The sequence below is a fragment of the Geotrypetes seraphini genome, chromosome 5, assembly GCF_902459505.1.
Source record: "Geotrypetes seraphini chromosome 5, aGeoSer1.1, whole genome shotgun sequence".
Classification (NCBI taxonomy): Eukaryota; Metazoa; Chordata; class Amphibia; order Gymnophiona; family Dermophiidae; genus Geotrypetes; species Geotrypetes seraphini.
This window is the reverse complement of record NC_047088.1, coordinates 49,010,996-49,038,121: the sequence shown is the minus strand read 5'-3', so window position 1 is coordinate 49,038,121 and position 27,126 is coordinate 49,010,996. Positions and strand designations below refer to the sequence as shown.

At 42.7% G+C, this 27,126-nt stretch overlaps 1 protein-coding gene across 2 annotated transcripts in view; it reads left to right on the top strand.

Annotated features, from left to right (window-relative positions):
* Nucleotides 1-27,126, top strand: part of HTR2C (5-hydroxytryptamine receptor 2C) — a 298,238-nt gene that overhangs the window by 265,585 nt on the left and 5,527 nt on the right. For both annotated transcript variants that reach the window (XM_033946497.1, XM_033946496.1), the window contains one exon: nt 6,579-6,779. In XM_033946497.1, coding sequence (XP_033802388.1) covers nt 6,579-6,779 — 201 coding nt within the window. The remainder of the gene's footprint in view (nt 1-6,578; nt 6,780-27,126) is intronic.

Below are 27,126 nucleotides of genomic sequence, written 5' to 3'. Positions count from 1 at the left end.
TCTTTCTTTCTGGATCCCTGTCCCCCCCCCCCCCCCTTTTTTTCTTTCTGGCTCCCTGTCTTCCCCCTTTCTTTCTTTCTCCCTACCCTCCCCCATGCCACCACCATTGGGAAACATGCTGCTGCTACCGCCGCCAGGGAAAGGTTGCCACTGGCCATCGGAAACAGGCCGGTGCCGAGTTCGCCCTGCTTCTGTTCCCCGCAGGCCGACCAACTCTCGCTGCCCGACTTCAATTCTAACGTTGGAGAGGACATTCTAGGCCAGCCAGGCAGCGATTGGCTGGCCCAGAATGTCCTCTCCAACATCAGAATTGACGTCGGACGGCTACAGTTGGTAGGCTCGCAGGGAAGAGAAGCAGGGGGGGAGAACTCGGCGCCGGCTTGTTCTTGATGACAGCAGTGGCAGCCTTTCCCCGGCAGCACCCTATTCCCTGGTGAGTGGCCAGCTGTGCACCCCCTTGGGCCATGCACCTAGGGCAGACTGCCCCCCCCCACCCCCTCTTGGTACGCCACTGCATACAGGTACTCAAGCATTTGTCCCCATCTGTCCTGGTAGGCTCACACTCTAATATACCTGGGGCAATGGGAGATTAAGTAACTTGCCCAGGGTCACAAGGAGCAGCGTGGGATTTGAATCCACAACCTCAGGGTGCTGAGGCTGTAGCTCTAACCAATACACCACACACCAGCAATTTCTGCTGCATATACTAATTTTTTTACTGCCTAGGTGCCAGCAGAAAACTTGTATCAACTTCTAAACAGACAACACCTGTAGTATGCTGACATATTGAATGCATGATGAGCACTGACATTGTTATTATTCTACTGTATTATGGTACTATACATAGTAATTTGTGCATTTCATAAATAATGGAATTTGCAGGAACAAAATTTGATTGCAAGCTCTATTTTCCATTTCATGGACTCAAGGATTTTGTGACAGAGAAAGAGATTCCATGATATAGTGTAGCCTGTAGCAAAGGGTGAAAGGTTGAAGGTTACCTATCTGCAGAGCGCACAGACAATTGGGTGCACAACCTCTGTTATTGTTCATGATGAGGAGTTTCACATCACACAGAAGATTTACAGCAGAATGTCCAAACTGTAAAATACAATAAACATTGCAGTACAGAGCTCAATTGAGTTACAGTACAATAGCAAAATTGCTGTGTCTTATGAGAAGACTAATAGCTGCAAACTGATATAATGAAAACTGAGTGACAACATATTGTACAGAGTCACTGTTTTTCTTCTGTCATGGACTGGTGCAACTGGAAAATACTCACAACTAGAATTTAAGTAGCATAATATACTGTGGCTTTTATTATCTCTAAAGATACCAAAGTAACCAGCCTAAACCAGAACAATAAACTGAAAATATCTTAAGAAAAACAGGAAGGGATCTAAAAGAAGTTGGTTTGCTTTTCTTTCAAGTAGCTGACCTTCTAAAATGGCTATAGAGATGTATTGATGGAATATCAGCCATTTTTATTTTTCACTTTTGCTTGGTTATTGCTTACATACCATGGATAAATAATAGCTATGTTCCAGTTAGAAATCCTATGTTCCAGCAGAAACCATACTTAAACTTTATCCCTTTAAAAGGCCCATTTTCTGTGGAGCTCTAAAAAAACCAACCCCGGATTCTCTAACCAGCACCCATGTTGGCGGCTGCCTTAAAAGCAGCCACCAGTCGCGTGGCAATCACACAACTGCACCGGTTAGAGACTTGCGCCTTAAGTGCCTACGTAGGCGCAATTCAACAAAAGATAGGTGCCAGAAATGCAGGTCTGGAAAACCCTGGCCTACAATTCTGGCACCTATCTTTGCTTGGGGATCCGGAGAATAGTCCAAAGCCTGCCATCAGCTGATGGCAGCAGAGAAATCCCTGCTCAGCTGAGCTGGCAGGGTTCTCCAAAACCACAGCTTCTGGGAGTCCTGCCACTTCAGCTGATCGGGGATTCCACTGCCACGATTAACCAGTGCCCCCACCAAAATGACACCTGGAATGTTCCACCCCCCCCCCGCCCCCCATTCCCACCACTATGCCACTGCTTAAGTGTGTATAGAGGGCTAACAATCTTTAGCTACTCTGACCTTTTTTTGTCTGAGGGCTTTAAAACCCCCAAAAAGTAAACAACAATAAGCCAAACCCTAAAAAACAACAACACTATAAAAACTCAAAGCAGAACTGCATTTCGTTGCAGAACACCTGCCTCAGGAGTCAAAGTGAATTTCAGTGAAACCATTCACAAATCTATACAAGTACACCGAGAGGTTTTTGTGGTAAGATGTTGCTATTGTTTCTGCTATTTTTGCTACTGCCTATCCAAGATGACATGGGCAATGCCTGGCATACTTTATTGTATCAATTTATGAACAGTTTTGCTGAAATTTACTTTGACCCCTGAGGCAGGTGCTCTGTGTCAAGTGTTTTTAGTGGATGTATAATAAACGTTACCCTTGTGTTGGAATCAGAGTGGTTCTCCCTTGCCCAACCCCACACACATTTTGGGGTTTGGCTTTAAAAGTAGTGGTCCCCAACCCTGCCCTGGAGGACCACCAGCCAGTCAGGTTTTCAGGATAGCCCTAACGAATATGCATGAAAGAGATTTGCATGTACCTGAGGCATGTACCTGGGGTAATGATAGGATGATAGGAGTTCAGATCTTCCCCATGCATATTCATTAGGGCTATCCCGGAAACCCGACTGGCTAGTGGTCCTCCAGGACAGGGTCGGGGACCACTGCTGTAAAGTACTGGTAGCCGTGCAGTTTTTGCAGGAAGGGAATGATATACCATAAGGAACTTTTTTATCAGACGTGCTGTAGCATTCTGAATTAGTTGGAGCTGGTCCAAACTCTATTTGATTTGACCAATGAGCAGGGTTTTACAGTAGTCTACTCTAGCTATGACTTTTATCACTGTGATCAGAATCATCTTCTCAGTATATGAAGGAAGATTTCATTTTTGCCACAGACAACAAAGAATCAGATTTTTAAAGGTTGCTTAAATCTGCGGGATCAAATTAAGTGATAACTTAACAGTAATTTTAGGGGGAATTCATACTTATGAAGTCAAGTACCTGTCTACTTACTGTACTGTATATTAGGAACCTACAGAATCTCTGTTTTAAATGGGTTCAGGAATAGTTTATTGTTTTTTGGCTCATTTCTGAGTTGCTGTTGGACAAACACAATGTAAGTTTAAGGTGGGGGCAGGCAGAGGAAGGGGGGAAACACAGGGAGTTTGAATAAGAAGACTTCAAGAATAATGAGCAGGGCTGGAAACAGGGCAGGGAAATGTAGCCAAAAATATACACCTTCAACACAATGCTTGGGATAAATAGGTTATAGGTTTGTGGGTGAAATGTTACTACCTATAGTCCAAAAATGTACAAACACTCAACAACTGACTCAATTAACCACATTTTAAAAGTGTCTATAAGTGCTCAGGACCTTTTGTTGGTGAAAAGACCACAAGCGGGGTCAAGCCCCAAAAGCTGTGCCTTTTACTTTCAATCAAAGCACTTCAATATCACCTTATGTGGCAATAGTAGTCCATACTTAATCATTCGTGTCTATTTACGCCATTTGTTCTGTGACACTTATCTGGAAAAGGCTTTCCAAATCCTCCGGGTTCTGACATGTTTCGCCAGACCGGCTTCTTCAGAGAACCCGCTCCACTTGATATCCCAAGAAATTTTATATACTTTTTTGGCTTTTAGACTTTTTAACTATATACACCGCTTAGAAATTTATATAGGCATACCTAAATTTGACTAAATTTGTAAAAACATAATAATGTATTTTCATCATATCTCTTCTTTTCTTTGGTTTATTTATCTTTACACATCCAGGGGAGTGGGGGTTGGAGGGAGGGGAATAAATATTGACAGTGATATTTGGGTAACTTTATTCTTTATTTGTATTGTATATTAGGATATATTATGATATTATTATATGCAGGAAAATGAAATTATTGAATGATATTTATGTTACCTGTATAGATAATAGTGTAATATGTGGAATATCTTTTGTTCTTTCATTTGTATGACACTGTTTTTGATTAAAAATCAATAAAGATTTTTTAAAAAAAAAAAATTTATATAGGCGGTATATCGAATTTGAATAAACTTGAAACTTGAAAATCTTTAACTTCAAGGTGGTCTGTGAACACAATGAACACTCTTTTACTATTTAAACCATATAAAAATGTACTTCCAACAAAGGCCGTCTTTTACGTGTTCATGTTAGTCTATGGACGTGTTAGCGCACCTTCGTAAAAGCGGGGGAAATTTGCTTCCTCATTCAACTGTTCGCCCCCAACCTGTCCGTTTATCCTAATCAATCCATAAATGATGTCACAACTATCAGTGAAGGAACGCCCACCACTCTACCTCAAGATTGAGACCTACCATTGAAAAATCCAAGTCTGTTCTTTCTTTCATAGCCAGGCTTGTACATTTCCTCCCCATTGCATCACAGGTGCCTCCAATACATCAAACTTCAACTGGTCTATAGTATGCACTTTGTCAATAATAACTAAAGAGTTTGAAAAATTCTAACATGTACGAGCTGAGCAATCCATTATCAGCTACTGCCGTTCATTATGGAACGCTGTGACATTTACAACTAATTTGCACTATAACAAAACCTGTTCCATAATTCAGCCAGTAAGGATTAAAAATGGCATTTTCTAGAGGTAACAATTAATTTACAGGAATGTATCGAGCCTCACAAAGGGTTGTAATAAAATGGGAGTTATACTGGATGATTCTTACCAAAAGTCAAATAATTAATCAGTAGTGTCTGATAAAGCTGCTACGAACGCGCCAGATAAATGCTCATTGCCAGATTACATTCTTAAATTCAGAGATAGAGAGAAGAATGTAACACCTCTACAGCAATATTTTCAAGGTCTTTAGTTTAAAGGAACATATTGATGAAGGGCTTCATTGTGAACACATCATCCTGAGAATTCAATTCTTTAAAGATTGATTGTAATATTAATTTTAAAATGTCAAGCTGTGAAATCAAGAAGCAAGATTCATCTGTTAACTCCGGCTCAGTAGAGACAGAGAAACTTGAGTCTGAGTAGCCAGCAAAACCTGAATAGCATCTTAAACTTTTATATTTTTGTTCAGTTTGAATGTGAATATTGAAATTAAACAAGTCAAATATATGAAATTAAATTAATGATTAAAGAAGAGCCGTAAGATATTTATGAAATATCATATATGTAACACCCCTACACTCTTGGGTGTAAGTTTAATGTTCTGAGATTCACTAGGTTAAGTGGATAAAAAATAAATATATAGGAACAAGCTGAATGTTTTTTGAGAATTTTTCCTCCTTATAGAAAATCTATATCTAATTACAGTGCTACCTGACTCTCCAATTCAAATCAATTCACATCGGTGAATCGATTCACTTTCTAAAAAAATCAGATTCACCAATTCAGTGAGTCCTGACACTTCATGGTCTCCTAAAGCAGCGGCAGCGGATGGCAGTGGCCGGCGTGAAGAGGCAGTGCTCAGAACAAGCTGCTCCTGGCCTTCCCTCTGCTGCATCACTGATGATGTTACCAATGTTGTGGCAGAGGGAAGCCCTGGCAGGGCAGGCCAGGCTCATTGCTAGGTAGAACATTCATGACATGACCATGCTCTGCCCACTGGTACAGCCCATTTGCTGGTACAGCCTAAATTTGGGCACACTTTATAGAATTTTTTAAGGCATACTATCAAATGCACATCCCTAATCTGTTATAAGAATATTCAAATTTAGGATAATATTATATAATGTCCTTTGAGCATTATTTTCTTTCATTAGGAAGAGCAGAAAATTTTTTAAATAAATAAATAACCCCCCCCCCTTTTACAAACTGCAATAGCGGTATGTAGTGCAGGACGGCGCGCTGAATGGTCTGTGCTGCTCCTGATGCTCATAGGAACTCTATGAGTATCAGGAGCAGCATAGAGCATTCAGCGTGCCGGCCTGCACTAAAAAATGCTATTGCGGTTTTCTAAAAGGGGGTGGGGGTAAAATATTTGCCCTTTACATCTTAAATAAAGATAAGTCAACAACAATTTGATAATGCCATAATATTAAGTAATAGAGACATGGACTTGTGAAGGAGTAATCTCCCCTCTGCACAAACCCCCTCTTTTACTAAGGTGTGCTAGCCATTATAGCGCGCACTAAATGCTAACGCATCCATAGAATATAATGGACACGTTAGCGTTTAGGGTGCGCTTGTGCCTTAGTAAAAGGACCCCAAACCGACTGATTAAATTAACTAATTACCAGAAGATGTGCATTAGCAATGAAAGTTGTTTATTTCTTCTTCCATCTCTGACATCTGTCCGTATCAAAGTCCTAGTTCTATGATTAAATGAAAACTAAATACGCCATAGATCTATATTTGTATTTGAAAGACTGCTTTATGCTTTCTGAGCTGCAAGCCTAGAAACATTTAGTTCAGTAAATGATTGATAGTTACAAATTGTCCTTGTCATGCCTGACTTCCTGAATTGTACCGTTCTCTTTTAATGCCTCTTTTTTTGTGTGTGTGTTTCAGATTATGCCTGGCCTTTACCTGACAAATTATGCCCTATATGGATCTCCCTGGATGTGCTTTTTTCTACTGCATCAATCATGCATCTCTGTGCAATCTCCCTCGATCGCTACGTAGCAATACGCAATCCCATAGAGCACAGTCGCTTCAATTCCCACACCAAGGCTCTTATGAAGATTGCTGCAGTCTGGACTATATCCATAGGTAAGAGATACTATCCTTCCCCCTTCATCTCCTTGTTGTTAATCCACAACTAATGTTGCTCATTCAGTTTCTGGTTCAGAAGATTGCCAAGTATTTTTATTATGGAGTCTGTTGGATGCATGCAAATACCAAATTCTTCCTCTGCATTACAGGAGTATTCAACCTCTTAAATGTTGCCCCTTTTATCAAATTTAGTGAGGCACTGATTAGATGTTCACTCACCTATTAATGTCCAAATATTAACACTGTCCTCCTCCTCCTTCAGATCTGCATGGGGGTCTCCACATAAATGTTGATACAGGGTTATGAAGGAAGAGACTTGCAGTCATTAAGAAAACTTAACTCCTGTGGTATGCACTCAGCCCTTATTGTAGTAAATAGTGCATTAGAATACAGGTACATGATCCTTCATCTGAAATTCTGAAAAATGAAAAGCTTAAAAAAAATGAAATTTTCAGTAACATTGTTGCATTACTAATTTGTACAAAACAGCTTACTTTTAGTTGAAACCTGGCCCAAAAGTCACTTTAAAGACTTCTCTCTATACTGATAGTAGTTTCATTTTTTTAATCTTATCTCACACCTCTGAGGTGTTGCTAGTGGCCACAACGATTCATATTCCTTGTCTTCTGTGGTCCTGCGTGCTTCTCTCTTTCACATCCAGTCAGGAAGGAAAGAGGAAGTGATGTCAGCAAGGCAGTAGGTATCAGGGCTGCAGCAGGCAATGAATATGAATCGCTACAGCCACAGGTGGACACATCATTCCAAAAACCAAAAAATTCTAAAATCCAAAATGTCTCTGGTCCTGAGCATTTTGGATAAAGGATTATAAACCTGTACTGTGTTAAGTTTGCCCACAGCATTCTAATGCATACACTAAAAAAAAAATCTTTACTGTCAATAGAAGACACTAATGGCATGCAAATTGAAATAGCATTAAAAAGTATGTGATATCAGAAAAAAAAACAGCATACACTGCTGCATTAATACGCAGTTGCTTGTTGCGTCTTGAATAAAATGCCCTACTTCTTATCAGTGTGTGACTAGAGATTGGCCGATCTGCTAACGAAGGGAAATATTTTGAAAAGGCTGGGTTCCCCAACCCCCACTTCTACTACTACTCATAGAAATTCCCTGATTGCCCAGTGGACTCTAGTTACTTCCATGGACATTTTAAATCCCCAGTGGAAGGGAGTGGGATTGGACAATAGTCTTTCCAAATGAAGAGCCAGAAGGATCAGTAAAAACGTAAATTTATTGTAGGGATCCACAAAAATGGCAACTCTTGATATAGTGCAGGGTATTTATTTTAATTTAAAAAATATTTTATTCTTTTGCTGATTATTTTGTAATAGAAACAGAGAATAATTAAAAACTAGATTTAGGGCTCCTTTTACAAAGGTGCGCTAGCGTTTTTAGTGCACGCACCGGATTAGCGTGCGCTAGCTGAAATCTACCACCTGCTCAAAAGCAGGCGGTATCAGCTAGCGCGTGCGGCAATTTAGCGCACGCTATTCCATGCGTTAAGGTCCTAGCGCACCTTCATAAAAGGAGCCCTTAATTTCAGAAGTTAGGACATGAAGGTACAACTATTTTTCTACATGCATGATTGGTGGATATATAGCCAGTGAAATACACTTCCCCCTTCGTATTCGCGGGGTTAAGGGCAGAGCCAGCCCGCGAATATTTAAAAAAATGCAAAAAATATTCGGGCCGGTTCTGCCCCTAACCCCTGCTTCCCACGGCTATTTTAAGCCCTGAAAGCCCCTCCCCCTTAAGTCTTACTTGGTGGTCTAGCAGGTTTTCGGGGCAGGAGCGATCTTCCTACGCTCCTGCTCCATGCAGATCGCTCACAGGAAATAGCAGCCTTGAGCTCCCGTAGTCTCTCGAGCCATTTCCTGTGACCCATCTGCATGGGGCAGGAGCATGGGAAGATCGAACCTGCCCCGAAAACCCGTTAGATCACCAGGTAAGGCTTAAGGGGGGGGGCTCACAGGGTTTAAAATAGACTGAAAAGTGAAAATGTATTTTTTTATTTAAAACCGCGAATAAGCAAATCAGTAGATATGGAATTTGCGAATATGGAGGGGGAACTGTATGTGCTAGACACAGATTCAGGCAAGCTCAATTATACAAAACCCTTATTGAACAAAATGGAGGAGAACCAATTTAAAAATTGGAGAAAAAAAGGAACCTCTGTTAAAGAGCTTCATGGGTCCTCAAAAAAAACCTCCAATTTGGTGCTACTACTCTAAAATAACTTTACTTCAATTATAGTCCAATGTTTCATGTTTCAGAAAGGATCAAATCCTAGCAGACTGAAATACTTCACAAAAACGTGCTGACAATCCAAACACATCAAGGCACCAGCACTGCTTATTTCAAAACAACAAAAGAGGTTCATAGCTTCGCACTCAAGCTCCAGCCATGTAACTGCTTAGCTGTTGATCTCCTCCGATTCCGTGTAGCCAGTACCCTTCAAAACCCAACAGGGAATCCCCGTTTCACTATTAGAAAGCTGCATCAGGGGTAAAGATGAAAATTTTAACCACTGCTGCTGCGAGCCAACAGATCTGCACAAATCTCAAAAAAGTCAAAATGGCTTTTGTATAACCGAGCTTGCCTGAATCTGTGTCTAGCATACATTTCTTTGTTTCATATATGATTCTCCAAACCCCCTGAAGGCCCTGACAGTACTGATCTGAATTTGATTGGCTGAGCAGCATCTGCCTGTTGTCTGCTCAACCAATCAGTTTCAGAGCAGTGCCCTCTGGGCCTTTAGAGGGTGGAGTGAATCCCCTGAAGATCCTGACCTCACACCACTGCTTTTGTTCCTAAAAAGAGAAGTCCATATGCCATTACTGAGATGGCTTGGGGAAATCTACTGCTTATTCCTAGGATAAGCAGCATAAAACCTGTTTTACTACTTGGAATCTAGCTAGGTACTTGGGACCTGTTGGCCACTGTTAGAAACAGGATGCTGGACTTGATGGACCTTTAGGTCTGTCCCAGTATGACAATTTTTATGTTTTTATGTTTGCACTGAAATCATCAACAAATGCTTATTTTACAGTTATAAATGAGTGATATCTCCTAATATCCATATAGGATTTAATATTCAAAATATTTATACAGTTAAAATTGGCTTTTAAACATATAAATTTAACCCATTAAAATGTTTTCCCCCCTCCCCCATACAGCTGAATTATATTTCTGAAATATCACTGTGTGCACAGATTTAGTTAGACAAAAAGATAGTCAGGCAGGGTTTTCAAATTTAGGAATTAAGCTTATACTGCAACAAAATTTAACACTTGAATTGTTAACCTGCAATGTACCTCAGCAAATTGTGTGGCAGATTTTATGTCGTGTTTTTGCTTCCAGGAACATTGTTCTATCTTTTAAAGGGGCGTTGTCTAAAATTTCACCCTAACCCCTCCCCTCCCCTTCCCCCCACCATCTTCAGCACCAATGACAATATCTCCTATTCTCCAATCTGCCTTTCTGGCATCAATGATACAGCTTCCTAACTGGTACTCCCTTCCATTGTCCAATCAACATCCCTGGCATCAACTTAAATATCCCATTCTCCTTACCTGTCACTCCTGGTGTATAATTGAAGAGGGAGGTGCAATCTTTTAAAATTTGTTTTGATAATTGTTAATCACTAGAAACTGTTGTAAGCTTGAGCAGTATACCAGGTCTAATAAACATAAACATATGCTATTGCCCTGGCAGTGTCTGGATTCAAAATGGTATTTCTAGACCCTTACCAGTAGTCTTGCAATAGTATTGCTAGGAGTCAGACTGCCAAATAAAGATGTGTGCCTTCTAGCAGTAGTACCATAAGAATGCCACTAGGGAGCTGGGAGCTGATACCAGGAAGGAGGATTGGAAGACAAGAGGATCTGTAATTGGTATCTGGAGGAGGATCAATGAACAGCAGAGGTAGTCAGTGAAGCCAAGGATGGGGATTGAGGGCAGGGCAGTGTTCTTCAATGCAAGGCCTGGGGGCCAATGGCAACATCTGAAGACCTCTTTGGTGACTCTCATTGCCTTTCTGGTTGGATTTTTTTTCTGCTGCTCTGTCTCTCTACCAGGCTCAGGACAGAAATGGGAAAGTAGAGGTGGGCAAGAGCAAATGTTAGAAGGACAAGGCATTTCTCAATAGACACGAGAATGCATTTGGAACTGTTCACAGCCTGGAAAATACTTCCCAACGAAGTCTAAAGATGGGCTCTAGAGATGGATGTCAGCAGTGACGTGGCCCCTTCTCCCATGGGAAAATATTTAATGGCTTTCATTCAGCTCATTAGAATCCAAAGTGGCCCCAGCTTTAAAAAAATATTGAAGACCACTGGAGTAGGGTATTTTTTGAGCACCAGCTCCTTTATGAGGCTTCCCAGGAGCACTAGGCCATGCAACAGCATTCTGAAGCTCCTTGAAATGAAAGATCACACCGGCTCAAAGCTGGTATATATTTCCATGAATAGCATAACATAACATATCATATACCACAACTACCTCTCAATTCAGTGCAGTTAACAAAAAAATAAGATACTGAACATTCACAGTGAATTATAATGCCAATTAAAAAAAAAAATTGGTAAAATAAATAACTCCCAACCCCCTTTTACAAAACCGTAGCATGGTTTTTAGAACCGGCCATGGCAGTGACAGTTCCAATGCTCATAGAATTCCATTGAGTGTCGGAGCTGTTACCACCACAGCTGGCACTAAAAAACCACCCCACCAAAGAGAACCCAAAAGACAGCCCTGGTGGGCTGGGGAGGAAGGTCAGCTCAGAACTCCTGCAGCTTAAGCAACCCCCTCCAGCTCTTCCCCTGTACCTCGTTATAGAAGATGGCAAGAGGGGTGCCCACTTCCTCTTGCCAGAAGGCCCACCTCTTCAAAATGGCGGGCCTTCTCCTTAGCTATCCAGGCCAATCAGGGCCTTAGGCCCCTCCCCAGTGCATCCCAGGATGCACCGGGAAGGGGAGGCCCGACATTTCCAAGAGGCAGGCCTGCTGGAAATTGGGAATGGGCATCCCTCTTGCTGGCTTCTTCAATGAGGTATGCGGGAGGGGCTAGGGTGTTGCTTGAGCTGGGAGGGGGTTCTGAGCTGACCCCCCCCCCCCGACAGACCACCAGGGCTTTATTTTGGGGTTTTGTTGGTGGTGTGGTGGGAGGAGGTTCTTCATGTAGAGTGGGGAGTGTTGGGGGATGAGAACATAAGAACAGCCTTACTGGGTCAGGCCAATGGTCCATCAAGCCCAGTAGCCCGTTCTTACAGTAGCCAACCCAGGTCCCTATTACCTGGCCAAAGCCCAAGAAGTAGCAACATTCCATTATCTCAGAGTAAGCAAGATTCCTGAACTCCAAAGAGTAGCAGCATTCTAAGCAGAATCCCCAAAGAGTAACAAAACTCTAGAATCCCAAAGAGTGGGGGAGTGCTGGAGGGGAGTGTCGGGGGGGGGTCCAGGTGGCCCAGATACACAACTGGATTGCTAAGGCAGTAGGGAGTGGGCATCCCTCCTGTCTCTCTGGGTGTGTCACTGTCACAGGGGCGGCCATCATCATTGGGGGGGTTTGGAAACCCGTGGTTGTTATCGGGGGAGGGGGTGACAGGGCCTAATTTTTTTTAAAAATGGGGACAGATATTGTGCATAGATATTGAGTCACTTTCACAGTGATTCATCAGCAGGATCGGATGGGGACAATGACAAATCTCCACTAAAATCATTTGCATGCAAACTTGTTTGAGCATCAGTCACTCTTTTGGAATCGGCCAAAAATTGGACTGCAGCAGACTTACATAGTCTTACCAACCCTGTTTAGTACATCTAGGCCAAGGTCAGCTCAAGGAACTGTGGCACCTTGAGCCAACTTTTGTATTGGCACTCCCGACGCCCGTAATCTGGTATCTCTCTCCTTCCCCCTTCTCACCTGTGATCCTGTATCTCACTCTCTCTCTCAAGTTTACCTCTCCTGCTGGATCAGATGAGGACTGGTTCCAGGCACTGATGATAAAGAGTGCCAAAATCCCAGTCTGGCATTAGTCCCTCTAGAAGTTAGAAAGTAGACCACACTGCAATTTTAGCTTCCTTATAACCGGTGCACTGGGCCAGGGACTCACCTGGTTCTTAGGTTGAGCTAGCCCTGGCAGCTTTGGATCTCATTATTTAACTCAGGTTGTTAAAAAAACAAAACAAAACATTAAAGGCAAATAACACCATTTTGCCATGAAATGTTTTACAGTATTTGGCAAAATTTGTGGGCTATTCCTTTAAGGTGCATTCATAAATATTTCTCTTGACATGATAACCTCTCAAAATCGCATGGGTAATTCTGTGCAACTGCTCTCCTAAACTGAATTGTCCAAATTTTGAATGATTAGGGAGAGTGTGGTGCAGTGGTTAAACGCTACACCCTGAGGGTGTGGGTTCAAACCCACGCTGCTCCTTGTGACCCTGAGCAAGTCACTTAATCTCCCCATTGCTCCAGGTACATTAGCTAGATTGTGAGCCTGCTGGGACAGACAGGGAAAATTGCTTGAGTACCTGAATAAATTCATGTAAACCGTTCTGAGCTCACCTGGGAGAACGGTATAGAAAATTGAATAAATTAAAAAAAAAAAAAAAACTTTAGCTGGAGCTTCTACACATAAATATCCAAAGCTAATCAGTTTCAGTTAGTTGGTTAATGTTGCTGCTCAGCTGTGCTTTAAATATCTACCTCACAGTATATATAAAACATTCTTTAATTGTTTAACCTTGTTAAAGCACAGTGTGACTATAGGATGTGGCAAAATTCTACAACTGACGTGAGGGGAAGGGAATATTATTCTGTTGTATTACCAATGTGTTTCTGACATGTAACTTCTCATAGGCAGCGGAACGCCTTTTTGTTTGGGCGGGAGGGGGCAAAGGCTCCCCCCTAGACCTCTTTTGCTGCCTCCCAGTTCCCCCACCCACCTCCTCCCCGGCTGCTCTGATTTTAAATCCTCGGGCTGCCGTCGGCAGCAACGAGTGAGCCTGCTGCCGTCAGCCTGCCCTGGAAGCCTTCATTCTGCCACAACTGGATACTGCAGAATGAAAACTTCCGGGGCAGCAGCCTAACTCATTGCCACTGACAGCTGCTTGAAGATTTAAAATGAAAACAGCCAGGGAGGAGGTGGGTGCGGGAGTCGGGAGAGCCATAACTCCTCCTCTGACCTCCAATTGCCAATTTCTTTTTTTTTTTTGGGGGGGGGGGCATGGCCTCTTTGGCCACCCCTGTTCTGATGCCCATTACTGTTCTTAACATTTGTTTTCTCTCTATAGGATGAGAAAAGAAAGGTTCATAGACAACGGCGCGAAAGACAAAGGCGCGCCCGGACAATTGAGCGCAGCGCAGAGGCACGCGCCGCTGTAAATTACTGTTTTTAGGGCTCCGACGGGGGGGGGCGTGGGGGGGAACCCCCCACTTTACTTAATAGACATCGCGCCGGCGTTATGGGGGGTTTGGGGGGTTGTAACCCTCCACATTTTACTGTAAACTTAACTTTTTCCCTAAAAACAGGGAAAAAGTGAAGTTTTCAGTAAAATGTGGGGGGTTACAACCCCCCAAACCCCCCACAACGCCCCCACAACGCGGCGCGATGTCTATTAAGTAAAGTGGGGGGGTTCCCCCCAAGTCCCCCCGTCAGAGCTCTAAAAACAGTAATTTAGAGCAGCGCGTGCCTCCACGCTGCGCTCAATTGTCTGGGCGCGCCTTTATCCCGGCGCGCTTTTGACCTGACACCAAAAAGAAAAGTCCTTTTTAATAGAACTCTGAGTTGATAAAGAATAACCTAGAGATTAGAGCAGCAGGCTGATACCTACAGAAGCCAAGGTTAAGGATACACCTAGGGCTCCTTGTACAAAGGTGCACTAGCGTTTTTAGCGCGTGCTATAGCGTGTGCTAGCCAGAAAACTACCACCTGCTCAAGAGGAGGTGCTAGCGTCTAGCACACGCAGCATTTTAGCATGCACTATTCTGCACGCTAAGGCCCTAACGCACCTTTGTAAAAGGAGCTCTTAGTGATCATGGTTAAATCACTTGGCAGGCAGTTCTATCAAGGGTTGACTGACCATTCAGGCAACCAGGCAATGCCAGAGAGCCAGAGCAGTTGGGGGCCCACCCCACTCCACTTTACATGTCGAACATCTCTCACTCTCCTTCTTCTTATCCTCCGGGTCTAGCACTGCTTTTCCCAACTACTCTCCTCCTGCCCATGAGCTGGCCGCCCCACCCCCATCCAGCTTAAAACCTGTGTTTCTTTGCAAAAGTTACCAGCAGCAGCAACAGTGATCTACTTCAGCTGACTGCCATCAAGCCCAGAGCCTGCTCTCTGCCGCCCCCTTTTGACATAAATTCCTATTTCCACAACAGTAGGATATCGGAGTGTCAGAGAGCAGGCTATAGACTCATCAGCAGACAGCTGAAGCGGATTGCCATTACTGCTTGTAACGCTTGCACACAAATGCAGGTTTTAAGGTAGATTGGGGGGGGGGGGACGACAGCCAGTCCATGGGCAGGGGGAGAGCAGTTGAGTGAGAGGAACAGTGGTGGACTTTTGTACAGAAACGCATACAGGGAGAGATATTATGTGCAAGGAAGAAGTAAAGGAAGACTGATGGAAAGCTGTTGGACCCAGAGGCAGCCAGGAAGAAGAAAGAGAGGCACATCGGGTAGGGTGGGGTGGGGGAAGGAAGGGAAGAAGAGTATTGGAGTGATATTGCTGGTTTATACACATAGAAAATAAGATCACACTTATGAGACATATATGCAGAGCGTGCAGTACACATACTCAGGGGTGGAGTTTAGACAGGACATGTCAGTCATGATTTATGCGTGTATTTGATAAAAATACTGCAAAAGGTGAAGTGGGGAAATATAAATATAATACTACAAAAAGCTCCACTTAGGTAAAGCTGAGAGCCAGCTCTAATGGAAGAAAAGCCTCAGGTTTTATCACAGTGGTTTCAGTTTGCACAAAAATCTCTGTCCTCGACCAATTTTAAACCTGAGCAGATTGTCACTCTATGGAAGGTTTTTGCCAGTGATGTGGTGGTGGTGGTGGTGGTGGTGGTTTGAGCTTGAGCTCTGCCAATAAAACCTGAGGCTTTTCTTCCATTAGAGCAGGCTCTCAGCTAAGTGGAGATTTTGTTTTTTTGTATTATTGTATTTTATAAAATGCATGCATTGTACCACACATGCCTTCAAACCAAGCATGATTTCTACAAGATTATTGCTAGTATTTTGTAAAGGTACCTTCCTGCCCTGTTATAAATTTACCTTCATAATTTAGATTGATTTGTATTAACAGTTAATCTTGTGCTAGTGAATCGGCCCCATTATTTGAGAAACCTGGAGGCTTGTACATGCACCTACTTATTGTACATCTTTTGGTGCAGGCTGGTAGTATAAATTCAAGCACAGGAACTTGCTAAAAATAAATAGTGTTCTAAAAGGCAGCGAAGTAGAGGTGCATCTGTAGAAAGAATATTAATTAGTTGAATATGCAGGTCTTCTCGTTTTCTTGTCTAAAGAGGTTGTGCATGAAAAAAAAAGGTCCCATTGCACTGGCTCCTCCCCTTCCAAGCCCCACACAATTGTTGTTCATTGCTTTGAAATGCCTGACACATCCTCTTCCCTGCTGCGCTCCTAATTTTCCAGATCATTACCAATTCATTTCCTCTTTCTATCAAGGTGCTTGATGTGTTTTTTCTTTCCTGACCTAAATGAATTTTTAGGAATGTGTCGGATCAGGAAGACCATAATTTTTTTTCTTCTTTTAACTAGCTATAGTCTTGGGAACTGATAAGTGTATATCAATAAATAATGGATTTTTATCTCTGCATGAGATAGTCACCCGTATTATCCGATAGCCATGTGTGTCCAGTTTTAAAAGCCTCTTAGTGTGTGGACATGGATTAGGAATGCAGACTGGTATTTTTTACAATATGTTTTCCATGAGCGGATTGCCAGAATCACGAGGAAAGCAGATCAGTAGAGGGGTCAATAAGATAAGCTGTTCTGGCACATAAAAGGGCCTTTTAGGAATAGGCACAAAATTATCTAGGGGGAGATCACGTGATGCTATGAATGGAGCAAGAATGCAAGCTGCTTTTGCTCCTAGGCTCATACCACCCGTTCTACTTTTTCCCTGTCATTTGCCAACACTGTCCCAGTGGTCTGAAGTGTGAAAGGCCCCCAAATCACAAAAGGCTTCCTTGCAAGTAAGACTGGTTTTAACCAGTCTTACTTGCAAGGAAACTCTCCTGCCGATGGATGCAGAAAAAGGTTCTCCATGGCTGCTGCCCAGTGGCGTACCTAGGGTATATGGCACCCGGGGCCCATCATTTTTTGACCCCCCCCAATGTAAAAAAATATTTTTTGTAATGACCATGAAACGGAATAAATGGTCAGAATAGAAACAGGCAGTGAAAATTTTCTTATATTCCAAACATAACATAACATAAATTATGTCTGAATTGTCATGACATCAGAAGTACATATGGAGTAGTTGCAGGTGATGCTTGGGACAGTTCTGATTGTGTTAGTTCGGTTTTATGTGTTTTTTGAATAGAAGGGTTTTTATTTCTTTTTGAAGGTTTTGCAGTCTGTGGTCGATGTCAATTGGTTGTAGAGTTGGGGGTCGAGTGTTGCAGCTCGAATGGCTAGGAGGTTGTCGAACAGTTTTTTTCTTTTGACGTTTTTGGTTGGAGGGTGTGTGAATGGTGCGTGAGTTCTCCTATGTCTGTTTGAAGTGGATTGAATTATTTAGCTGAAGAAATTAGTTACCCCCTCATCCCACACACATTAATTCTCTTCCATTTTTGTTCCCATTATAAAAAACACTGATAAGTTCCCAGAAAAAAAATACATTAAAATAAGAAGTGAAAACAAAGGCCCCTACAGATTAGAACATAACATAAGAATAGCCTAACTGGGTCAGACCAATGGTCCATCATACCCAGTAGCCCATTCTCATGGTAGCTAATCCAGGACACTAATACCTGGTCAAAACCCAAAGAGTAGCAACATTCTATGCTACTGATCCAGGGCAAGCAGACTCTTCCCCCATGTCTTAATAACAGATTATGGACTTTTCCTCCAGGAATTTGTCCAAATCTTTCTTGAAACCAGCTACACTATCTGCTTTTACCATAACTTCTGGCCATTTCATTTTTAAGTTTAGATCTTTCCTTTCAAACAGAGACCTTGCTAGATGTCAAATACAGCACAAGGTAACTTCACATGGACTTAGCTGTGCAGGAAATGTGAATCTCCTCATACACCCACCATATAGTGCAAAAATGTGCAAAGGTCTGTTTTTTTCTTTCGATCACTACATAGCCTAATGCCACACAAGCAGCGCTGTTACAAATTCGATTTTCCTGCCCAATTGGGTGATTTTTTTCAAAACTCCTGGTAGGTTTTATAGCTTTTTCACCCCCTTTGGCTTCTCCTAACCACTCTGGCGCTGTGGTGTAAATAAAATAAAGAAACAAAAAGGACTTTTCCTCTCTCTGTTAAATCCTAGCTCACGTTTGCAGTCCAACACCAGCTCTGGCAGGATACACATTTCAAATCTGACATATTATAATCACAAAACAGAAAATAAAATTAATTTTTCTACCTTTTGTTGTCTGGTTATATTTCAAATCTTGTTGGTCCAAGGCTCTGGTTTTCTTCTGATAACTTACTTGCCAGGGTCTCCTTCTTTCTGCATGCTAACCATCCATCTGCCAACTCTGTCCTCCCTTTCCATTTCCCTTCCCTTCCCAGGAAGTCTGGTATCTTTCCTTTTTTTCATCTCCCTCCACAGATCCAGCTTTTCTTAACTACCCTTTCATCCGGCATCTCTCCCTCCTTCCCCACCACCCCAGAGTCCACCATCTCTCCCTTTCTTTTCCTAATTACCCTCCTATCCAGTATCTCAATCCCTCCTCCACACCATCCCTTGTGTCCAATTTCTCTCCCTTTCTTTTCCTTCCCTCCCTAAATCCCATGGTCCATCATCTCTCTCCCTCTCCTCTATTTTCAGACCCATTATTTCTTCCCCCCACCCCCAAAGTTTGGCATATGCACGTCTCTTTGAACACCCCCTTCCCTCCGTGTACTTCTAAACCAGGGTCACCCCCAAAGGCTTGTCCCCCCCTTGAAGGCCTGCACCCCCTTGAAGGTCTGCACCCCCTCCAAAGGCCTGCACCCCCTGAAGGCCTGTCGCCCCCTTGAAAGCCTGTCCCACCCCCTTGTATCTTGTCCTCCCCCTTGTAAGCCTGTCCCCCCTTGAAGGCCTGCCTGCCTGTCCCCCCCTTGAAGGCCTGTCCCCCCCTTGAAGGCCTGCACCCCCCCGAAGGCCTGCACCCCCCGAAGGCTTGCACCCCCCCGAAGGCCTGTCCCCCCCTTGAAGGCCTGCACCCCCTTGAAGGTCTGCACCCTCCCCCCGAAGGCCTGCACCCCCCCGAAGGCCTGTCCCCCCCTTGAAGGCCTGTCCCCCCCTTGAAGGCCTGCCTGCCTTTTCCCCTTGAAGGCCTGTCCCCCCCCCTTGAAGGCCTGCACCCCCTTGAAGGTCTGCACCCCCCCAAAGGCCTACACCCCCCCTGAAGGCCTGCACCCCCCCCGAAGGCCTGTCCCCCCCTTGTAGGCCTGTCCCACCCCTTGTAGGCCTGTCCCCCCCTTGAAGGCCTGCCTGCCCCCCCCCTTGAAGGCCTGTCCCTCCCCCTTGAAGGCCTGCACCCCTTGAAGGTCTGCACCCCCCCGAAGGCCTGTCCCCCCCCTTGAAGGCCTGTCCCCCCTTGAAGGCCTGCCTGCCTGCCTGTCCCCCCCCTCACCCTTGAAAGCCTGCCTGCCTGCCCGCCCACCCCACCCTGAAGGCCTGATGCCCCGACCTACCCCGAAGGACCGCTCGCCCCCCTGGCCTCCCCTCACCACCTATGAAGCAGCCGCAGCAGGATCGCGACGTCAGCAATCTCTGCGCTGCTTAGGCGCTGCTTCCTGCGCCGCGGTCCCGTCCCTCCTCTGATGTCAGAGGAGGGGCGGGACCGCGGCGCAGGAAGCAGCATCCAAGCAGCTCAGGGATTGCTGACGTCGCGATCCTGCTTCACAGGTGGTGCAGGAAGGTCAGTGGGGCGAGCGGTCCTTTGGGGGTGGGGGGGACTGAACGGCAAGGCCGGGAGCACCCCCTCAGGGCTGGCACCCGGGGTGCCCCGCCCCCCCCCGCCCCCTCCTTGGTACGTCACTGCTGCTACCGAGAATCCTTTGCTAAGGCATTTCAAGGAGCTCATTAGTACAGGGAAACGCGTTGTTTCCCATACAACCTTTTCCATCAGAGTCTGAGCTGTTGTAGTTTTACTTTTCTGTCAGTGCCTGAATGCTGATTGGTTCAGGCACTGACAGGAAATTAAGGCTTTGACAGCCGACCTATTATGAAGGTAATTTTATAACAAGGCAGGAATACAGTAAAACTTTGGTTTGCGAACATAATCGTTCCAGAAGCATGCTTGTAATCCAAAGCACTTGTATATCAAAGCAAATTTCCCAATAGGAAATAATGGAAACTCAGACGATTTGTTCCACAACCCAAAAACTTTAATACAAAATACTCTATGTGCTTGTATTGCAAGACACTACACTCCTGCAGCATCAGATAAGAACCATTGGCTTAGTTGTGATGATGTGATCCGTGTATGCTGTACGTACTCGTATTGCAAGACTTTGCTTGTTTAGAACAGTCATAGTAACATAGAAACATAGTAAATGACAGCAGATAAAGATCTGAACGATCCATCCAGTTTGCCCATAAGTTATACTCATTAAAAAATACATGATTAGATTAACTTGTCTCTTCTTTGATATTTCTGTGCTGTAGACTGTAAAGTCACGACACTCTTGCAGTGTTGAGAAGAACCATTGGCTCAGTTGTGATGTGTGTATATTGTATGTACTTGTATTGCAAGACATTGCTTGTATATCAAGTTAAAATTTAATAAAATGTATTGTTTGTCTTGCAAAACACTTGCAAACCAAGTTACTTGCAATCCAAGGTTTTACTGTACTAGCATTAATCATGTAGAAATCATGCTTAGTTTGAAGGCATGTGTGGTTAAGGCCCCCAACACACAATTTTTTTAAAAAAAATCCCTCTCCCCACTCCTCCTCCCACCGATTCCTCCAAGACACCCTCCATGACCCCCCCTGAAACCCATGCCTTCAAATTGCTGATTGGCAGGAGGGATGCCACTCCCTCCTGCTACTGCTCCCCCTTAAACCCTCCTAAACCCCTGCCTTCAAATTGCAGGTAAGCAGGAGGGATGCCCACTCCCTCCTACGGCCAGTCCCCCTCCCCTGTGAACTCCATGCCCCCCAACCGTACTTTTTAAAAAATTAGCGGGAGAGATACCCACTCCCTCATGCCTGAGGGACACCTGACACCCCCTCCTCCCCCCGCATAACCCCATACCTTTTTGTTGAAAATCCAGCAGGAGAAGTACCCACTCTGAAGATGATTTAAATGTGTTTGAATATTCTATAAATGTACTCACACATTTTATAAAAAGCACATGTATATCACAATTTCACTTTTGCTCTATCCAATTTCTGCTGCTCTGGTGAATGCATAAGTACACTATTTGCCATATTGCTAAGTGCACATACTTGTATGCACATATGCTACTGCACAATTTTATTAAGGCCTTTCTTGCAATTTTTACACACAGCAAAAACTTGTAAACTGGTCCCCATATACATATTATCTGATTTATAAAATATTATACATACAGGTATAGCTGACCTGTATTTGCAACTGCCTAATATTTCAGTGGATGGTACAACTTATATTGATTTTTAGATTTTTATAACATGATGAAACATCCCTAAGCATGGAATAGGACGACAAATTATATTGAATTAGCAAAATATAACAAATAAATGAAGAATAAAAATACAATCATAAATCAATAAATTAAATAATCATCAAATATTATCAAAATAAATTCTGAAATAAAAATTACTGATAAAATCCACCACATCCGCTATGTTTAATCACAGAAGAGGAAAGTCAGAGATAATGTAGCATATAATTGATCCTCAAAGGCTTATCTAAATAGACACATTTCAACAATTCCCTGAACTTGAAAATGGTCATGAGAAAATCTGGTCTCAAATCAAAAAGTGTGCCATGTTGTAAATAAAAGAAATAGAATATAAAAAGCTCACACAATTTAGCTGTTATGGTCCAATCTAAGGATGAAATATCAGTACGCAATTAACTTGGGGTAAAACAAATAGGGAAGCATTAGTTTTATCCACTTGTCTGTAATGTTAGTTATATAATTATCCTTGTGTTGCTAAGAGTGGAAGTTCCTTGGATGAAACCTCTATACTTGGCAGTTGGTGAGTCCGTCAATCCTCTAGGTACAGTGATGGGACATTGTAAGAACAACTGTCTCTTGTAATGCATGCTAATGAACTGACATCTCTCTCATATTTTCTGTCTAGCAGATTCCAAATGTGCCTATTCTTGGCATTGTAATGTTTTCACTTAATGAAAAGCACAAGCATTGTGACATGAATTTACAATTATGTCAGCTGTGCAAGGTATCATTCAATTAAGATTCTATGAAAAAATCTACCTTTAGTTACCGAAGAAGCAGTATCTATCGAAAGGAAATTAAAAGGAAAGAGTCTACTTTTATCCAATCCAAATGGTTCTGTACTAAGGACCTTAGGAAACTGGAAGACTGGGCATCCAAATGGCAGATGAAATTTAATGTGAACAAATGAAAAGTGATGCACATTGGGAAGAATAACCTGAATCACAGTTACCGGATGCTAGGGTCCACGTAGACAATACGATGAAATCTTCTGCCCAATGTGTGACGGCAGCCAAAAAAGCAAATAGGATGCTAGGAATTATTTAAAAATGGATGATTAACAAGAATGTTATAATGCTCCTGCATTGCTCCAAGGTGCGACCTCATTTGGAGAATTGCGTTCAATTCTGGGTCAAGAAAGATATAGTGGCACTAGAAAAGGTTCAAAGAAGAGCGACCGAGATGGTAAAGGGGATGAAACGCCTCTCATTCCCACGGTGGCCAGTCCAGGTCACTAATACCTGGCCAAAACTTAAGGAGTAGTATATTCCATACTACCTATCTAGGGCAAGCAGTGGCTTCCCCCCTGTCTTTGTCAATAACAGGCTATAGACTTTTCCTCCAGGAACTTGTCCAAACCTTTCTTAAAACCAGCTACACTATCTGCTCTTACCACAACCTCTGGCAATGCGTTCCAGAGCTTAACTATTCTCTGAGTGAAAAAAATTTCCTCCTATTGGTTTTAAATGTATTTCCCTGTAACTTCATCGAGTATCCCCTAGTCTTTGTAATTTTTGACAGTGTGAAAAATCGATCCACTTGTACCCGTTCTACTCCACCCAGAATTTTCTATACTTTAATCATATTTACACTCAGCCATCTCTTTTCCAAGATGAAGAGCCCTAACCTTTTTAATCTTTCCTCATACGAGAGGAGTTCCATCCGTTTCATCATCTTGGTCACTTTTCTTTGAACCTTTTCTAGTGCCACTATATCTTTCTTGAGATAAGGAGACCAGAATTGAATGCAATACTCCAGATGAGGTCGCACCATGGAGCGATAAAGGGGCATTATAACATTCTTAATCTTGTTAACCATCCCTTTTTTAATAATTCCAAGCATCCTGTTTGCTTTTTTGGCCATCGCCGCACATTGGGCGGAAGATTTCATCGTATTGTCTACGATGACACCCAGATCCTTTTCTTGGGCGCTAACCCCCGGTAACTGTGATTCAGGTTATTCTTCCCAATGTGCATCACTTTGCATTTGTCCATATTAATAATAGTGGACTATTTCATTGCCCTTGAATGTTGAGCAATAAAGTTTTATTCAGGCACATCATTGTTTCTTTTGGGAGACATTCTGAGTTTGTGTCACTAAAAGGTACAAGTCACATATGTTATCATTCTGTTCTGGAGACCCTCAGTTTTTGCAGCAGGCTTCACTCAAGAAAGGAAAGCACATGTGCAGCATTTTTATAGAATGGTTTGTAGAACTTTGTCTAGGAGAAAGCCTAAAGCATGTTGAGGGTAAGTTTTCTGGTAAATGTTTTGTTTTCAGTTTAGTAGGTTTGTTCTAAATACAGTGACATGTACATTTTTCGTGTTTTTTTTCTCTTCAGAGACTGGATGGTGTAGCTTCATGAGCGCACATTTCTGTGACGAGAAGCAGTTGTTTCATAAGAATTTTTTATGTGATACTATCATTTCACAAACACTTGTTTTTACCATATTGATTCAGAGCAACTTATTTATTACATCTCATAATTTAGTATGCTATATTTCACTGATAGGGCTAAGGAGGTTTAGCCTCCTCAAGCCTCATATAAGATGTGGCTATGATATCAATAGAAGATGAAGTTAAGAGTTAAAAGCAGATTAAAAAGGTGGGCTTTTAGCACAGATTTGAAAAGGACCAGAAAATAGAACCTCCAAATTTTAAAGTGGTGGCTGTCATTGGATATTCCAATTAAAATAGATAATAGGACCCTACAGAATGTGATCCTACATATTATAGAATTAGTATGATCCAGAAATTGTGGATAATGTTGGCTAAGATAAGCCTTAATGTAAGTGTAAAGATCTAAGCTTTATAATTGTAGCTTTTCTATAACACATTAACCTTGGATTACATCTTGCTTGAATTTCTGCTTAAAATATGGGTATCCTTAGTTGTTTTACATTCAGGTAATATGTTTTACTAATAAAGTTATACAGTTTAAAATGGGTTCATTGCTACAGACCATCTAAAACTGAATGGAAAAGATTTTCATACAGCAGCAGTAGTATCAGAATATATGGGATTTTTTTTTTTTCCATAGTTGTTCTACATCATCTGAACCAAAATCAATTAATAATTATGGGCTCTTTTTACGAAGCCGCGTTAGCGGCTTTATCGCACACACATTTTTAGCGCACGCTAACCACCATGCTAGCCGAAAAACTACCGCCTGCTCAAGAGGAGGCGGTACTGGCTAGCGCAGCCGGCAAATTAGCACGCGCTATTACGCGCATTGAACCACTAACTCGGCTTCATAAAAGGAGCCCTATGTGTAACCTGTAAACTTTAATGTAGGGCTTTGGTTTATTCAAACAATAATGCATATGTCTCAAGATGTGTAATCGGTCAGCATCTGTATTGCTGTCCGACATCGCTGTGCTGTTATCTTATCCATATGGAAATTATTGTGCATTCTGTGCCACATTGTCGTTTCTTGCAAGTCTTTGAAAGCACCCTCTAAAACTGGCATCTATCAGGTTGAAAGGTATTTCAAGTCATCTTCAATCACTGACAGCAGTGATTTTTGGCAGTGAGTGCTTTAGGTTCTAAAATGAATTCCAACACTGGCAGCAATTTCCTCGGTTATTGCGTCTCAACCTGTCACATCTATGAACTTTGCTTGCTGGCAACTCTAACCTAAGTGTCTTCAAAGCATCTTTAAGACAGATTTGCCACTCAAAATGGATGTTTACAACTTTCACCAAGGCACCTAATTGAGTTAAGATGGCTTTCTGTTCCATAAGCAGAGCGCACTACCTAAATAGAATTGCTTATTTTTGTTCACGTATATAAAAGTTTTAAAAATTAAAGTGATTTAAAGATAATGGAATGTTTATGCCAACCAAAAAGGAAAACATGTTAGCAATATGATTACTTATATAGCAAATGCCTTGAAGAAATTTTATGCCTGTGTCAGAACTGTACTTTGCACATATGAATTGCTAATATTACGACAGCCATATTAAAGCCAACTCACATTCCGGCACTCCTATACTCATTAGCATTTAGAATACTGATGTGTTTGGGCTTGAGTGATAGGCAGATATAATGGATCGATGTGACCTGAAGGGCACCATGGGTAGGTTATGTCATAAGAGTATGCAAATGGACTTCCACTTATACCTTAGCCTTACTGAAAATTGGTACATGTCTATATATTCTCTGTTGAACTGTCACTATAATAGGGAGATTAAAGTAGGTTCTAAAAATAAAGAGAAACATCCGTAATAGCAATACTCATTAGAGGCAGATTCTAATACAGGTGAAAGCCAAATTAGAGCAAGAAGAAATGTCCAGACCAACAAGAAAGATCATCATCTATTATGGCCCTTTTTTACTACGCCGTGGTAGAGGTTTCTGCCATGGCCCAGAGCACTAAATGCTCCAGTGCTGCTCCATCCAAGTGGCAGATGAAATTTAATGTGGACAAATGCAAAGTGATGCACATTGGGAAGAATAGCCTGAATCAGTTACCGGATGCTAGGGCCCACCTTGGGGATTAGCGCCCAAGAAGAGGATCTGGTGTCATTGTAGACAATATGATGAAACCTTCCATCCAATGTGCAGCGGCGGCCAAAAATGCAAACAGGATGCTGAAAATTATTAAAAAAGGAATGGTTAACAAAACTAAGAATGTCATAATGCCCCTGTATCGCTCCATGTGCGACCTCATTTGGAGTATTGCGTTCAATTCTGGTCTCCTTATCTCAAGAAAGATATAGGGCTCCTTTTACAAAGGCGCGCTAGCGGTTTAACGTACATAATACCACACGCTAAACTGCCGGCCACGCTAGCCGCTACCGCCTCCTCTTGAGCAGGCGGTAGTTTTTAGGCCAGCGCGGGGGTTAGTGCGTGATGAAAAGTCACGCGCGTTAACCCCGCTAGCAGGGCTTAATAAAAGGAGCCCATAGTGGCGCTAGAAAAGGTTCAAAGAAGAGCGACCAAGATGGTAAAAGGGATGGAACTCCTCTCGTATGAGGAAAGACTAAAAAGGTTAGGGCAGTTCATCTTGGAAAAGAGACGGCTGAGGGGAGATATGATTGAAGTCTACAAAATCCTGAGTGGAGTAGAACGGGTACAAGTGGATCGATTTTTCACTCCGTCAAAAATTACAAAGACTAGGGGACACTCGATGAAGTTACAGGGAAATAATCTTAAAACCAATAGGAGGAATTTTTTTTTTTCACTCAGAGAATAGTTAAGCTCTGGAACGCGTTGCCAGAGGATGTGGTAAGAGCGGATAGCGTAGCTGGTTTTAAGAAAGGTTTGGACAAGTTCCTGGAGGAAAAGTCCATAGCCTGTTATTGAGAAAGGCATGGGGGAAGCCACTGCTTACCCTGTATTGGTAGCATGGAATATTACTACACCTTGGGTTTTGACCAGGTACTAATGACTTGAATTGGCCACCATGAGAATGGGCTACTGAGCTTGATGGACCAACCGCT